Raw genomic sequence first — 17,734 nt, forward strand, 5'->3', positions numbered from 1 at the left:
GGCTTTTTCATGTCAATTATCCACCATCAGGGACAGACTGTGGAACACTGTCCTTACTTCATCTCTATTTTGTGGTTGCTTTTTCTCATAGCGCAAGCCGTTTTCGTAAACAATGGGCCTGCAACATTGCTCGCATCAGTGAAAACAAAGCCCCGTCATGACCATAACACTTCTCTCAATCTTCCTCACCGCAATATTGCACTTCATCTCCAACATATCCTCCCTGAGAAGGATGCTAGTCTTCAAAACTAAAGAGCAGCAGTATTCAGATATTACCTGTGTTTGTTCAATCCAAGATCCAAGACATCGCTAGTTCATATGAGATTGGGCACTGTACATCTGCAAGCTCAAGCTCTTCTATCTACATGTCTTAGGAGATTAATAAAAGGCTTATCCTGTTCTTCCAAAAAAAAAGCAGCATGAAAGCTGTTATGTTCTCCTGAGAGAAAGTGGAGGGAGGTTTCAGTTAACCTCATCTGGTACTGCCAACAGTGCAACACCCGATCCCTCGGGGTGGTCGTGTCGTGGAGCTGCATCCCTTCATGACGTCACCGAACTTACGTCATCAGCGGTAAGATCTCTGTCCCTGCCTCCCCACCTCGAGCCGCCGGACGTCACGCGCGCGGCAACTGTCAGCTGGCTCGAGGCGTGTCCTTCCGGTTTTGACGCGCTCACTCGGTAGGCGTTGACGTCGTTCGTCGCTCTTTTCGGACGGGCGGTGATCGGAGCTCCCGTTTCTCCGCTCCGGCTCGTCCATATCGCACGGCAGCGTCCGATCGCATGCCGTTCTCCTGAGTGAGCGGGGCGGGGCCCTGTCAGTGGGAGCAATCCGCAACCCGGCTCCTGGCTCGCAGCCTGGAGCTGCTGCCCTTGGCCTGCCCGCCCATCCGGCCCGGGAAATACCGTGAGGTGAGTATTTGTCTTTCTGCCGGCTGTTAAAGACAGTTGCAACGGTCAACCTGTACACTTGATTGTAGGTGAAATGATTCAGTCAGCAGAGGGGTTGATGCATTGTGTTCATTATTGCTGCTTCACGGAATCCACTTATTCCAGTTAGAAATTAGTTCATATTATTGAATGCTTTAGAAATGTGATGTTGGTGTCAATACCAGGGTACTAATTTCCGATTTATAGTAAGTTGCTCTTGGGCAGAACAAGATTGCTTGACTATATTTATTTATTATTATACTGTTGCTCAGTCATCAAATTGAAGGATGACAGAATGGAGTTCAGAGAGGCGATAATGTGGCCAGCACAGCAACTTGAATCTCAACACGGACAAGACTAAAGAGATGACTGTAGACTTTAGGAAGGTCCAGGTGACCACTCATCACTGCAGATACACGGCTGCTCCGTGGAGAGAGTTAGGAGCACCAAGTTTCTGGGAGTGAACCTAACAAATGATCTCAAAGAACAATACAGCACAGCACAGACCATTTGGCCCACAATGTTATGCTGACCATTATACTCTGCCTCCCATATAACCCTCCACCTTAAATTCCTCTATATACCTGTCTAGTAGTCTCTTAAATTTCACTAGTGTATCTCACCACTGACTCAGGCAGTGCATTCCATGCACCAACCACTCTCTGAGTAAAAACCTTCCACTAATATCCCCCTTGAACTTTCTTCCCCTTACCTTAAAACCATGTCCTCTTGTATTGAGCGGTGGTGCCCTGGGGAAGAGGCACTGGCTGTCCACTCTGTCTATTCCTCTTAATTCCTCTCACCTGGTCCCTCAACACCACCTCTTTGGTTAAGAAATACAGCTGCTGTCCACTTGAGGAAATTGAGGCACCCCCCTCCATTTTAACCAATTAACCGATTTTTACAGGAGCACCATCGAGAGTGTCCTGACCCTGACTGCATCACCGTCTGGTACGGGAGTTGCAAGTTATCTGACTGCAAGTCCCTACAAAGGACAGTGAAGACTGCTGAGAGGGTAATCGGGGTCTCTGTTCCACCCATCAGAGATATTTATCAGGAGTGCTGCAAACGCAGGACCCTTAGTATTGTCAGTGATCTCTACTATCCGTCCAACAGTCTCTTTACCCGCTACCATTGAATTCAGGAGGTGCTGTAGCATTAAGACAAGAACTGTTTGGATGGGAAGCAGCTTCTAAGACAAGAACTGTTTGGATGGGAAGCAGCTTCTTCCCCAGGCTGTAAGAATACTGAACTCCCTGCCACCTGCCAGGTCTTATCACGCATGAAGCACTGGTAGCGTTATGCTATTTACTTTTAACATGTATTGTACCTTGTGTCTGTGCACAATTACATATCAATAAAGTAAAAGGTGGCGTTAATTGATTGTCCACCTTGTGCTGTAGAGAAATGTTCTCCTTGTTCATTGCTTTAATGGACTTCTTGAAGCTTTGGATAAACCTTTCAGCTAGCCCATTCGTTGATAGGTGATGAAGAGCTGATTTGAAATGTCTGATGCCATTTTTCTTTATTAATAGTCGGAATTCTTCTGATGTGTATTGTGGTCCAGTGTCACTCACGATTTGTTCTGGTACCCAATTTCTGGCAAAGATAGTCCTCAGAGCAGAGAAAATCTTCCCTGAGGTGCTTGATTGCATTGGTGTAACCTCCAACCACTTCAAATACGCATCCACGTCAATCAGGAATACGGAGTCTATGAATGGCCCAGCTGAGTCGATATATACTCATTGTCATGGTGACACCAGTCATTCCCACGGGTGTAGACGTGCCTGTGGGGGTGCATTTTGAACTTTTTGTCATCTAGCACTGCTTTTGGCCACGAAATAGATCTGTTTATCTATTCCCTTCTCAAACACTTTCTGATTGGCATTAAGCAGCTGTGACAGCCTCTTGCTTAATGCTACCATTTGGGCTGCAGTTGCCTGTTGATACCACACAGAACTTTGACTGCCAGTCTAGCTGGATTTTTCTCAGCCATTCACATCTGAAAAGTGCTGGCTCTCCACTTTCAATACGTAAAGCTCTAACTACTGTGTTTGGCCTCCATATGTTACATTTATCTTCAGTTTGCCTTTGGGAGACACTTTTTCACCTGTGTAGGTCTTTAGCATCACTGAGGTATTCTCTAATGGCATCATAGAAAACAGTCTGTTGTAGTCAGCCTCTGGAATTATGGACAAAGGTGACCCTGTATCCAGCTCCGTTTTCAGTTTTACACCAGATTGCAATCTGCTTCAGTAATACTATACAGTTCTAGGCATGACAGTTCATCTTTGTCAGACTCTGTTGTCTGATTCTATTTTACATTCGGTAACTATATACATTTGCTTAGTTTTGTATTTGAGACTTTTTACTCAGTTGTGCTTTCTGTTTGCCTTTCACACTCTCTCTATGTGACCTTGTCTGTGACACTTTCTGCAGACCTTTTCTTTGAACCAACAGTCATTTGTGCCATGGGAGGCTTTGCCACAGCGATAACATTTTTGGGTTTTTGCACCATTCAGGGACATTTTGTGTATTTCACATTCTAACCTCTTTTTCTGTAGTTCTGCTGCAGTCTCTAACAATCTTGCAATGTTCAATGCCTTGTTGCAAGCTTAGCTCTTTTGGATAATAGCCTCTTTTGAGTGCTTTGGCTATGCACATACAAGCCTGTCCCTTACTGCATCAGAAGTTCCATCTCTAAAGTCACAGTACAGGCAGTCCCCAAGTTACGAACATCCAACTTACGGACATCTCGTACTTACGAATGAAGGGAGGAGAATGCCGTCCACCATTTTAAGTCGGATCACGATGCCGTCTGCCATTAACACTGTTGAGTGTGTAACTTTGTGTTTGGCTTAAATATTTCTTAGCAAGATTCACCCTGACCCCCCCACCCCCCCACTTTTCCAGTCAGCTCTACCCCCACTTGTCCCATTTAACCTGTCTCAGTGCAGGTGGACTTTAGGACTCGGAGCAACACAAGACCCATCGCTTGCGGTTGCTGCTGTATTTTTATTATTAAGTGCAATCATGAACAATAGCCAGATCAGAAATGCTGATCAAGTCAACTGGTTCCTAAAGAGAACTCTGATAGGCCAATCAGACGGTTCACTTCCAGTCAGCGATAGAACATAAAATCCGCAGTTTTCTGTTCCACTAATGAAAAATGATTGCGATTGAAAATAAAGTGGAAATAATAAAGCGATCGGAAAAAGGTGAAATGCCATCGTTATTGGAAAAGCTTTAGGCTACAGTTGGTCAATGATCGGAACAACTTTAAAGGATACAGATAAAGGATAAAGTGAGAATAATGGGGCATGTGAAAGGCCCTGCCCCGATGAAAGCTACAATTATTACTAAGCAATGCAGTGGTTTAATTATTGAAATACATATGTTTCTTAAGTGTTTTATATGCATAGAAAGGTAAAATATATACTACAGTTGGCCCTGATTGGTTCCGGTACCCCCCCACAGATACCAAGAAATGCGGATGCTCAAGTCCCTCATTTAAACTGTCTGAATGCGGTGGTCTTTAGGACCCAATGGAATCCCGGACCTTATTTAACCTGTATCAGTGTGGTGGACTTTAGGACCTGGCGCAGCTCTGAATCCGCAGTGTTTCTGTTCACGAAAATTATCACAATTGAAAATAAAGTGGAAGTAATAAAGCGATCGGAAAGAGGTGAAACGCCATCGGTCATTGGAAAAGCGTTAGACTATAGTCGGTCAACGATTGGAACAATTTTAATGGAGCATTTGAAAGGCCCTACCCCGATGAAAGCTACAATCGTTACTAAGCAACGCAGTGGTTTAATTATTGAAATACATATGTTTCCTAAGTGTTTTATATGCATAGAAAGGTAAAATATATACTATATACAAAGACAAACGTTTTACTAACTGAGGCTAAATAATACCAGATGTACCTGTCCTGACTTCAAATCCGACTTAAAGACGGACTCGGGAACAGAACTCGTTCATAACCTGGGGACGGCCTGTACTTATAAATCATCTCTAGATTACTTATAATACCTAATACAATGTAAATGCTATGTAAATAGTTGTTATACTGTATTGTTTTGGGAAAAATGACAAGAAAAAATAGTCTGTACTTGCTCAAACAATGAGTGCTGGAGAGAGAACTTCTGGGTTTTCCTGATCCGCAGTTGGTTGAATCCGTGGATGCGGAACCCACGGATAAGGAGGGACCACTGTATATACTAAGACAAATGTTTGACTAAGTGACGCTAGGTAGCACTGGATGTACCTGTTCCGATTTACGTACAAATCTGTCTTAAAGACGGCCTCAGGAACGGAACTCATTCGTAACCCAGGGACTGCCTGTACTGGGAAAATATGCTCAGTTCTGCAATGTATTCAGAAATGCTTTCATATTTTGACTGGTTCCTCTTGTAATATCTAAATCTCTCAGCTATTACCAGCAGTTTAGGGCTCAAGTAATTTTGTAATTTCGTTGAATGTCTTGCTTGCTGGCTTTTCAGGAATTCTAGGTTGCGTAAGAGACCGTATGTTCTTGGGCACATTAAGCTAAGAAGTGTAGAGGCTTTCTTTTGCTCCTCCATGATTTTGCATTACAGTACAGTTTAGCCTTCTTGATATATGACTTCTGGTCTTCATTTGTGGTATCAAATTTGTCAACTTTTCCGACTGAAGCTATTGCCGTGTTATTCTCACTTTAAGTTCAATGTTTCTTTCACTGTTACTATGCACTGTACTCACACGTTTGTTAGCAACCATGACGGCCTTCTCTGTACTGGTTAACTCTCGCTGTTTCAGCTTGTAATTGTGCTGTAACTGTCAGTGCAATTCATGATATTTTCTGATGTTCAGGTTTGTACTCATCACCAATTTGTTTTGTCTGTGCACAACTGCATGTCAATTAAATAAAAGCACATTGCAGCGAGAGAGAGAACAATGCGCATGCGTGGACAATAGATCAATACATAGTGCTAAGGTCATTGCTGTAAAAGAAATAGATCCATACACATTTTATTATTTGTTAATTTACTAGTGGTAATATTACTTTATGTATTAATTGTGTGGGTTGTGCATATGTACTGCATTATGCACCTTGGTCTGGAGGAATGTTGATTGTAAACATAGCAGTGAACATGTGTATGGATGAATGACAGTAACTGAACTTGAGCAAGAACTCATTGTTGAGAAGATAGCATGGCAGTGCCTCTACTTCCTTAGGAGTTTGTGGAAGTTCTACATGATATCTAAAACTTTGACAAATTTCTATAGATGTGTAGTGGAGAGTATGCTGGTTGGCTGCATCATGGGCTGGTATGGCAACTCCTGCCTTTGAACAGAAAATCCTGCAAAATGTAGTGAATTCGGTCCAGTACATCACGGGTAAAGCCCTCCTCACTACTGAGTATGTCTACATGAAACACTGTCATAGGAAAGCAGCATCCATAATCAGAGATCCCCACTAGCCAGGTCATGCTCTCTTCTCGCTGCCGTCAGGTAGAAGGTACAAGAGCCTCAGGACTCGCACCACCAGGTTCAAGAACAGTTACTACCCTACAACCATCAGGCTTGCCCTATCATTGAAATGTTTCTACAACCAATGATCTCACTTTAAAGACTCTTTTATCTCAGTATCTCATGTTTTCATTATAGATAGAAACTTTATTGATCCCAAAGGAAATTACAGTGTCACAGTAGCATTACAGGTGCACCGGTATAAATATCAGAAGAAAAGTAGAAGGAATAAAAATTAAGTTGCCGCTAACGGTCTAACAGGAGGAGATCATCACTTCCCTGGCTATATATAGAGCCTAATGACTGAGGGTAAGAATGACCTCATATAGTGTTCTTTGGAGCAACGCAGTTGTCTTAGTCTGTTACTAAAAGTGTTTCCCTATTCAGCCAAAGTGGCATGCAGAGGGTGAGACATATTGTCCAGAATTGCCTGGATTTTCTGTAGGTTCTTTTGTCCTAACACAGCCTCCAGTGTGTCCAGTGTTATTTATTGCTATTTATTTAGATCTACATTTGTTGTCTTCTGCACTTTGGTTGATCTTTCGTTCATCTTATTATAGTTACTGGGCTATAGATTTGATGAGTATGCCCACAAGGGTTGTATATGGTGATACATATGTACTTTGTTAATAAAATTTACTTTGAACGTTGAAGAAAACAAATCTCAGGATTGTATGCACATGGTGACAAAAAAAATCAAAAAACACAGGTATGATGTTAATGTCTCTTGTACTAGTGGGTCGTGAGCACTTGCTCGAGTCTGCCTTGATGTTGGGAGTGGCACAAGGATGACACGCAGGGGTTTTCAAGTGGGCATCCTCCTTCCTCGCTGTTTCATCAATTAGCCCATCCCATCTCCAGAGGGCTCAAAGATGACTTCTGGCATCCCAAAGTCACTTCCTGTTGTGTCTTCCCACTCTTCTGGTATAGGAGAGCATCAGGAGTCCAGGTCTTTTTGCTTGATCCAAAGCCAGAGACTGCTTCTTTCCGCTCCCTCTGATGTGGCTCTTATGGTTTGCAGTAGAGTCTGACCATGGATCCCTAGCTCCTTCAGCAGTTTGATGGTGGATGTGGCTATAAATACCCTACAACCCACTTCCACAGGACAAACTTTGGTTTTCCAGCCCCGTTGCTGAGCTTCAGCTGCTGGATCTGCATAGAGTAGCGTCTTGCAGACATGTGCTTCAGCCGCTGAATCCTCCCACGGGACTATGAGTTCCATGATGTAGACAATTTGAAATGAATTGGGCCAGGGAACCAAATCTGACCTAAGGTTGGTGGTAGCAATTTCTGGTGGAAAGGTGAGTTGTTCATTGACATCCACCAGCATTTCCTGTTTCTGGCTTAGGAGGGAGATTAGTTGGTCTTTTCCTTCCCTCTCAGATGAATGCTGCTGGTGTCAAAGCATTAGTCATTTTGGGCAGCAAAGAGTTGGTTACTATTCTCTTGGTCTTGATTGCTGCTGCCAGGCTTTTCAGGACCTGGTTGTGATGCCACGTGTATCTGCCTTGTGTGAGGTGGGCTTTGCAGCCTGCCTGGATATGCTTGAGGGTTGGTGGAAACAGGTACAGGGAACAAGTTGGGTCCTCACTGAACCACTGGTGGAGGTTTTTCAGTGATGGAAGAACATCATATGTAGCTGTGATGAGAAAGTTAAGTCTCTTTGCTTCCATCTCCCATATTTCCTCTTCTCAAAGCTTTCCCACTGCATTCATTGCCCTGCTTAGCCAGGGAGGCAGCCGCTGCACTTCTGTCTGACTCTTCTTGTCGCTTCACTTCCTTGATAACCATATTCCTTCACTGTGGAATTGTGGCATTGTGCCAGGTGGGTCCACTTGCTGCCAGACCAAAGCTGCCCCCCACCCTTTTGGACCCACATCACAGTGTCTGTATGCCTAAGGGCTGCTGTTGTTTGCTGCAGTGCATCAGCTGGGGTCGAGTTCCACCCATTTGATAAGGTCTGTGCAGCATTACTGATGGTCTTGTCATGAGAGTCTTTGAGTGACATCTATAGATGAACCTTAGAATATTTGAATTCTTCTGTAAGGCCAGTGAAAGGTAGTTCAAGGACTCCTTTACCATAGAGACTGATGTTAGTGAACCACCTTGGGACATATATGTACTTAGATAATAAATTAAGCTCAATTTTTTGTCTAACTGTCCATGTGTCACATTGCTGTATTGTGGGATTTTATTGTGAACAAATTGATTGCAGCATTACTCTGTATAGTAGCAGTGACTTGACCTTTTATTGTTTCCCAAATGAGTTTAAAGGAACTGTCGAAAAAAAATATAAGCCTAGGCTCTTGTGAATGGGGATAATCTGAAATTAATAGGGGCTACTTTTATTTAAGTAATCTGTTCAATTGAAATTGACCTTTATTATTCCTATAAGAATAGGTAGAAGTGTAAAGGCAAAATAACAGGAATGTTGAAAGTAGTCAGATTAGAGAGAGGAACAATAGATGTTTCAGTTTGATACCTATTGCCCTGTACTGGGAGTCTGAGATTAACTACCAGTACTTTATTCCCAGTAACTATAGACTAGTTCTTTTCATGCTTTTGGTGGTTGAGACAATAACTAAAGGGAAAACATTAATGGGCACTGGCAGAGGTTTAACTTAGTTAATGTAGACTTGCAGAAGGTCATGAATGATTAACATACCTTTTTTTTTAAATTTGTAAGATTGATAAAAGGAATGCAGAGAACATTTTCTGTACTTGAATCTTAATAAAACATTTGATTAAATGTATTTTACTACATAAAATTATAAAAGGTCTTTGACCAGCTCTTTTCTGTTCACATACGTTGCCTGAGTTGCTGATTATTTCCAGTATTTTCTGTTATTAAACCACAAAAGACTGGGTGACAAGATTTGAAATTTGTGGGAATAGAATGGTCAGTGAAAGCTTGAATAAAAAAATGGCACTAAGATGGAGAGCAATCAGTTGTGACTAATGGATAACATGAGAAATAGGAACAAGGGTAGGCCATCTGACCTGTTGAACCTGCTCCATCAGTCAATAAGATCATAATTGATCTGGTCATGGACTGTTCCACTTATGTGCTATTTCTCTATAACCCTTAATCCCCTACTAGGTAAAAATCTGTTTTAAGTATATCTAATAGATCGCCTCTACTACTACTTTTGATAGAGAGTTCCACAAATTCACTACTCTCTAGAAAAGGCAGTTCCTCCTCATTTCTGTCTTAAATTTACTTCCTAAATTTGAAGCAATGTCCCTTGATTCTGGTCTCACCTATCAGTGGAAACAACTTTACTGCTTATATCTTACATAGCCATTTCAAAATTTTGTATTTTTATAAGATCCTCTCTCATTTTGAATTTGAATTCCAGTGAGTATAGCCCCAGGTGATGCCATCTCTTCTCAAAGGTTAAACTTCTGATTTCTGGAATCAGCCTGATGAACATCCTTTGCACTGTCTCCAAAGCCAGTATATTCCCCCAGTTGAAAACTACACACTACTCCAGATTCATTCTCACTGTATAGATGCAGTTTAAACTCTCTGCTTTTAAACTCAGTCCCTCTCACAATGAAGGCCAAAATTCCATTTGCCTTCTTGATGACCCTTTTCACTTGCAAACCAACCTTTTGTGATTCTTATATGAGCACTTCGAAGTCCCTCTGCGTAACAACATGCTGCAATCTTTCACTACAGGTAGTCCTTGAGTTATGAACGTCCGACTTACGGACAACTTGTAACTTATAAACCGAGGAAGGAAAACGCCGTTGGCCATTTTAAGTCGGATCGCGACGCTGTCTGCCATTTTAAGTTGTTGCTGTTGACACAGTATTGAGTGTTTAACTTTGTATTTGGCTTAAATTTTTCTTAGCAAGATTCACTCTGACTCTGCCCCTCCCCCTCCCCCTTCCCATTCCGATTGGCTGGTGGCACAATCAGATCAGCGCCGGGCTGGAGAACAGAGGTTCCCAATTTCGATCCAGTGACAGACTGCTCCCGTGCCGGGTTGATGTCGATCCAGTGACTCCTGTACCATCCGTGCCGAGTTGATGTCGAGCTCGCAACGCAACCTTGTAAAAGTAACACTGCCACCTCCAGTTTAAATTCCCATGCGGAATATTTTGGAGGATCAAATACCCAAACCCAGCACAGCCCCCACTTGTCACATTTAACCTGACTCAGTGTGGTGGACTTTATGACCTGGGGAATTCAGTGGGGTGGTCCTTAGGACCCAGCGGACTGTGGGACGGCGGATGTCAGGACACGCCGCCTGCAATGTTTCTGTTCTGTTGATAGGAAGCGATCGTGATTGAAAATAAAGTGGAAATAGTAAAACGATTGGAAAGAGGTAAAATGCCATCAGTCATTGGAAAAGCGTTAGGCTACAGTCAGTCAACGATCGGAATAATTATAAAGGATAAAGTGAGAATAATGGAGCATGTGAAACGCCCTGCCCTGATGAAAGCTACAATTATTATTAAGCAACGCAGTGGTTTAATTATTGGAATACATACGTTTCTTAAGTGTTTTATATGCATAGAAAGGTAAAATATATACCAAGACAAACGTTTGAATAACTGACGCTAAATAATACCGGATGTACTTGTTCTGACTTACGTACAAATCCGACTTAAAGACGGACTCAGGAACGGAACTTGTTTGTAACCCGGGGACTGCCTGTATTTAAATAATACTCTGAGCTTCTATTTTGCCTTCCAAAATGGATGACCTCACGTTAACCAGCATTGTCCTTCATCTGCCAGATTCTTGCCCACTCAGTTAACTAATCTATGATCTGTCTGCAGACTCTCTGCATCCCTTGTGCTATTTGCTTTTCCACTCAATTTAGTGTCATCAGCAAATTTTGATATGCTACACTTAGTCCTCTCTTCCCAATGTATGTTGCAAACAGCTGTAGGTCCAGCACCGTCTGCTGCGGTGTCTGGCTCACTACTGCCTGCCAAATTAGCATTGGGGTTTTTTTCCTCACCCAATGGTTCACATTAAAACCAGGTTTTAAGTATATTATCTCAGAGGGAGTGAATACCTAGGATGTGGAAAAACATCTGAGATTTATACCAGTTGATTCTAGTAGGGTTAACAGACAATTGAAAGCAGAGGAGATTAGGAAGGGCCATATAGGTTCTGGAACAAAGTGCTTTAAAAATGACAGAGCAGAGGAATGATGTTTCCTGTACATAAGTCTTTGAAGGTAGCAGTTGTATATTGAGAGTATCCAGCAAAACCTGAATGATCTTGGTTTCAAACATTGCGGTGCTGATTGCCAATGCAGAGGGGCTCTGCTTAATGTGTACAAAACTTTGGTAGGGATAGCTAGTGTACTGCAATCATTACTGGCCACTATACAAGGTTGTGAAGATCCTTGAGAGCTATGAGGGTGGGTGGATAGATTTACTGGAATGTTCCCACTGAAGAGGAATGTCAGTAAAAAATTTGACTGGAGAAACTGAGGTGATTGCTTTTGGAGCAAACGAAGTTGAAGGGGTGGGCTGATAAAATTTGATAGAGATTACTCGTTTATGATGTGTTTAGATAAATGAAAAAATGTTATCCCCAATAGTTCATGACAAGGGAAAGGCAGTATAGATTTAATGTTTTGGGTATGAGGGAGAACTCCTTATGCTTTTATGCTGAGTGTAATGATGTCTTGGACATTTTGTCCAAAAGGATGGTGAAAGCAGAGACAGCCAATGATTTAATAGGAAATTGGATTGACAGAAGAAAATACAATTGTAGGAACAGAGCAGAGAAATGGGACTGATAAGAATTTGATGAGGTGAATGGGCTTCTTCAGAATGATGACTCTGTATGAATCAGCCACAGAACAGATTTTCCTTGTGTATATGCTTCAGTTGCTCGACTGATAAACCCACTGAACCATTGGGAGAATTATCTGATTCTATTTGGTCCACTTTCAGTTTTGGACATTTTATTTGCCTTGCGTTTGTAAATGCATATATTTGGATTTATCAATAGCAAGTATGTGAATAGGAATTTAGTATACCGCTGTTTATTCTTAAGCAGTTTATTTGTAACATAGTAGATAGCAATTTATGCTTTTTTCAAAAATACATCTTGAGAGGTTTAAAACATTCTACTTAGGCAGGTAAACCTGTTTTATCTGGCCTACTGACCCACTGTTTGGCTCTAAAGCTTTTGTGCTTTTTTGATTACTACTTCAACAACAAGTAAGTGAGGATTGGTGTTGTACCCATCTCATTACTGTTTTCAGTGTACATTGAACTTGGAGATTTTTTTTGTAGTTACTGGTCCAGAACCAATAGGAATTGAAACTTCCAGGCCTAAGATTGCAAAATGGATTCATTATGTTTCAGAAAATGGAAGTCAATATTTTAGATACTGTATAGTAACACCAAAAAAGCAAACACAAAATGGATAACAAAGTCTTTTCCTTCAAATGAAAACAGATTCAGAGTTCTGAAAAGGCTGTTTAAAAGCAGCAGAGCTTTATCTCACTCTTCATTTTATAATGTTGGAGTAGGAAAATTACATTTACTTAAGCAGGCGAGCACTATATATATATATATATGTTTGTTTGTTTATTTATTTATTTCAGATCTTTAGTTACACATGCTATAATTTGAATTTAACTAAAATACCAATATATAGATGATTTCTTATTAGGTACAAAGATATCAGCACAGAGAGTGGTAGAAATGTGGAATTATCTTCTGCAAACAACAATAGACCTTAGACAAAAAAAAAGAGAGCTGCTGGGAGCGCTGTGTGGGTCAGGCAGCATTATGGTGGGAAGTGGACAATTGATGTTTTATTTAGAGTGATTAGCAAATGAAAAAATAATTGAGTTATTGATAATGGTTTAATAATTTGAATAAATAAGGTATGTAGAAAAGATAAAGAAAAATGGAAGTGAGATCAAAGTTCCTTCTAAGTTGCGTGCATGCACTCGTCTTTTGCTACAAACCAATTTAAACAGCACATGCTTTAACTCATTGGCATATTAAGTATATTTCACAATCGTACATAATTACATTTCCTTTCCTGGCTTCTGGAATTTGTGATGATTTGTCTGCAAATTTTAGAACTGGCTTATTTATACTGTTTTTAGTGAAGAAATTATTGATTCATTATGTCGAATTCCAAAGAAGTGAAGGGTGTGAAGCGCAAAAGAACGGAATGGTTTAATGAAGCAGTAGAAACTGCTACACTGAAAGTTCATGAGGCCAGTAACATGCAGCTACGGGAAATATTTATGTACAATATGGAAACTGGTGTTACCTGCATGTATTGTCGCATTGCAAAAGTTGCTAGAGAATTTGCAGGTGCGAAGAAGTGGAGTGAGATTTGGAAATTTGACTTTTTGAAACAGCATTTAACAAGCAAATTACATATGGGCTGTGTGCAAAATCTCTGGCAAGAAAATCCTTCATTACCTGCTACAGGCCTGCTACGTATTATTTGTGAGAGTGCAGATGAATGAGAGCAAAAATGATCAAGTCCAGATGAGATCAAAGTTCTTATTGACAGTGTTTTACTAGCTGTTAAAATGAATACCTCTATATATAAAATTCAGTGCGTACATGTTGTCACTGGGCAAAAACTTGCACAGCGCAAGATTTTTGCACACATTGGTCATTACAAATTAGAGGGACATTGAGTGAGATGTAGCAGTGCAGCAGTTGGTACTGTTGCTATATTTCTGAAACCTGGCTGCAATCCTGGTGTCTTCCATGTTGTCTCTGACCAGGTGGGTTTCTTCCTGTATCTCAAGGATAAGCTGGTAGGATAATTGTCTACTGTAAATTATTTATCAGCTTAGGTTGGTGGCAAAAGAAGCAAAAAGTAGAATTCATGGGTATGTGAAAGGGTTACAGGGAGTGATGGGATTGCTGTGCTGGCAGTGAGCATGTTATAGGAAGAAAGTACTCCACTCTCTTGCTACGTCCTGGGATTGCCCTTACGGCAATTCTCCTTTGGTTCTAGATTCTTGCTCCTCTCCTTTGGATGATAAATACTAAAAAATATTTTCCCTATGTCCTCCTTTTTCTTCCAATTGATTCCTAAAACAAACAGGACCTCCAATCAAGCTGACCTGAAGTATTTTTTTAATTTATTGCTAAATTCATTCTGACAGTGCTCCAGTGAAGGAGCTTCAGATGTTTCTAACATATTTGAGGTTCTATAGTGGCTTTAGACTATTAAAAGAGAAAAGGTGGATTTTCTAATCCCAGTCATTCCTTGGGCCTCAATCTTGATTTTCTTTCATTATAAATTGTTATAATATGTGTATAAGATCTTGCCAAACATGATATTGGCACTATGCATTATACAACAGAAATGTACAGCACTTTTGAACTACTTTCAGTTATATTTATATCATTAGCAAATGGCTGCAATAAGACAATTCAGACAGTTCTTGCTGATATTTGAAGATTACAGACATTTCAGAGATGCTGACAAAATTAAGATCCATTTCTTCTAACCAGGATATTAATTTGTATGAGTAAATTGAAAGCTACTAGATCTTGATTGGTTTTATTTGATATATCCTTTTTTTTTTGCAGATTTGAGAGATGTTGCGATGGTTGCTGGGAGGAAGGGATGTGCAAGAACCAGTGGAGGTGAGGGATAAAACTTTCATCTTGTTATTAATATATATGGATTCTTAGATACATGTCCTGTTTTGTTAATTAGTTGGATAAAGATTTTATTTTTAATTCAAAGTGTCTAAGGTATACTCCACCATTCGGAGTTGATCAAATCTGTTCCTGGAGTAATTGCAAGTGACTCACCATAGCAGTGTCATCATTACATGTTTTGTTTTCATCATGATGGGATGGCACAGTAGTGTAGTGGTTAGTTTAATGCTATTACAGTGCTAGTGACCCAGGCTCAATTCTATAACTGACTCCAAGAAATTTGTACGTTATTCCCATGATTGTGTGGGTTTCCTCCAGATGCTCCTGTTTCCACCCACATTCCAAAGATGTACGGGTTACATAGGCAGTGTGAGTTAGTTGAGCAGGAAGGGCCTGTTAAGGTGCTCTATTGATAAATAAATATTCATTAGGAGTAAATATCTGCTGTTTGCCCTTTGATACAGATCAAAATATTCCTTTATATTTGGTTCAGCCTTCCATAGTTCAAGTTGATTGTTACTTCAACAGTATGCTTGTATGCCGCCAAACGAGAAACAATGTTCCTCCAGAATAAGGTACACAACACAGTAACTAAAACTTATACACAACAAATAAGGTAATATTACCACAAATAAATTAACAAATTGTTTACCAGGAACACTGCATATTCAGGGCTGTTTATCAGTGATCCCTCTCATCCGTCCAACAGTCTCCTTGAAACCATCAGGCAGGAGATACTGTAGCATTATGGGAAGGACTGTTGAAATGGGGAACAGCTTCTTCCCTAAGGCTGTGACATGACTGAACTCCCAGCCACCACCCAGGTCACATCACGTATGATGTGCCAGTAGTGTTATACTGTTTACTTTTAACTTGTGTTGTAAATGGAGCTTATTATTTGTTAATTCATTTGTGGTGGTGATATTACCTTGTATTGTGTGTGAGTTATGTACTGTTTTGCACACCTTGGTCTGTTTTGTTTGGTGGTATACATGTATAGTTAAAAAGAATAAACTTGAACTTGAAATAATAAGATGCATTTAGTCTTGTCCATGTTGTGACTTAAGTTGTTGTGCTTGAACCATTTTACAAGCCGCTCTACCTTCTCTCTGTACACAGTCTTATCATTGTTGTTGATGATGAGGCCAACCACTGTTGTATTATCAGCGAACTCGATAATTCAGTCTGAACTAGATCTATCAATACAGTCATGCGTTCATTGGTAGAATTTTGTTGTTTCCATTAATGCTTTGGATTATTTTTCAAAATAGTTTTGTAGACTGCTAATGTATTGTTCAGTTGTTTAAATGTTCTTCAGAATGTTCATTCAAGCAAGTTTCTCACTTTTTGTAAGGAACTCGACTGTAATAATATTTATCATTTAAATGTTTTAGAAGTCGCTGGTTCTATGTTTGGGTGATGACCAACCACAGAATCCCTACACACAACTCCAGGTTCTAAAAGGCCACAGTGATATTGTTCGCTTCATGGTCTGGATTGATGATACCAGGTTAGATTTAATTATTTTTGTGTTCTTCATGCATGTTAAGGAATTTTCAAACATTGCTATTAAGGAATCTTTCCAAATGGTTTTGAGGAACTTTAAAATATTTCATCTAAATATGGTAAATTGTACATCATATAAAGGAAGCAGTAAGAATTCTATATTACAATTCATTATCATTTATTTGTTTGGAAATTCCTAATATACAGATCCAGAAATATCCTTTTCTAATTTTAATAATATTCAAGTATTGTTATTTGTTGGGGAATGTAGTTGGAGCGTACTGAGTTTATGAGGAAACAACAAAATGTTATGGAAACTGGAAATACTGATATCATGTAGAATCTGCAAAGAGCAAAAGAGTTAACTTTCCAGACTGGAGACCCGTGCAGGCAGATAGAAGAACAATATATTACTCTTGAGGAATTTGGTCACTATATCTGAAACTAGCTCTTTATAGTTTCAGACAATTTAATTAACTAACTGTAAATTCCACAGCTACTGTGTGATTGGATTGCTAGTTCAGACCTTTGGATTATTAGTTCAATTACTTAATCCTTACATCACAGTTCCCTTGGGGGGGTGGGGAATAGATGATATTTATGACTTTTCATTTGCATGTAACACGATGACTTTTGTTATGGTGAACCAGTGTGTTCTCAAATTAATAGTGTGTAATTGCTATTAGTTCTTTCTCAATCTTATTTAATAAGTTTCGAATAGATAAACATAATAATGATAATGATACAAAGAGATCGGAATTACATTAATAATGGTTAACCTATATAGAAACGGACTCTGAGTATGTAATCTAAGCCTCCCAATCTCTTAATAACTGAACATGAAAAAGATTTAAAATTTTTTTATACAGGACAAGAAAGTAAAAAAAGTAAACTTGAAAAAAAGAGAAAGAAAGTAACTAAAAAAAACCCCAAAAAACCCATAACAAAACAAAAGCTGGGCTGCCATGTTTCATTGGTTAAAATCATTATTTGTCATTAACTCCGCTCCTCTATACACGAGCAAAAAGTTATTGAGAAAGATTCGGAAAAGGTCAGTTTACATCATATGAAAATGTTGAATAAATGGCCAAGTTTCTTCAAATTTAACTGAAGGGTCGATAATGCTACTCCTAATTTTTTCTAAGTTTAAACATCTTAT

General features: G+C 40.0%; 1 protein-coding gene across 3 annotated transcripts in view; it reads left to right on the forward strand.

The window, feature by feature from the left end:
- Positions 1-648: 648 nt before the first annotated feature.
- wdr41 (WD repeat domain 41) overlaps positions 649-17,734 on the forward strand; it is a 47,349-nt gene continuing 30,263 nt past the window's right edge. For 2 of the 3 annotated variants that reach the window (XM_073048242.1, XM_073048243.1), the window contains exons 1-3: positions 650-909; positions 14,995-15,051; positions 16,464-16,579. In XM_073048242.1, the coding sequence (XP_072904343.1) occupies positions 15,004-15,051; positions 16,464-16,579 (164 nt within the window). In that variant the 5' untranslated portion in view covers positions 650-909; positions 14,995-15,003. Of the gene's footprint in view, positions 910-14,994; positions 15,052-16,463; positions 16,580-17,734 lie in introns of all 3 variants that reach the window. The other variant, XM_073048241.1, reaches the window with a different exon arrangement.

The sequence above is a fragment of the Hemitrygon akajei genome, chromosome 6 (genome assembly GCF_048418815.1).
Source record: "Hemitrygon akajei chromosome 6, sHemAka1.3, whole genome shotgun sequence".
Lineage (NCBI taxonomy): Eukaryota > Metazoa > Chordata > Chondrichthyes > Myliobatiformes > Dasyatidae > Hemitrygon > Hemitrygon akajei.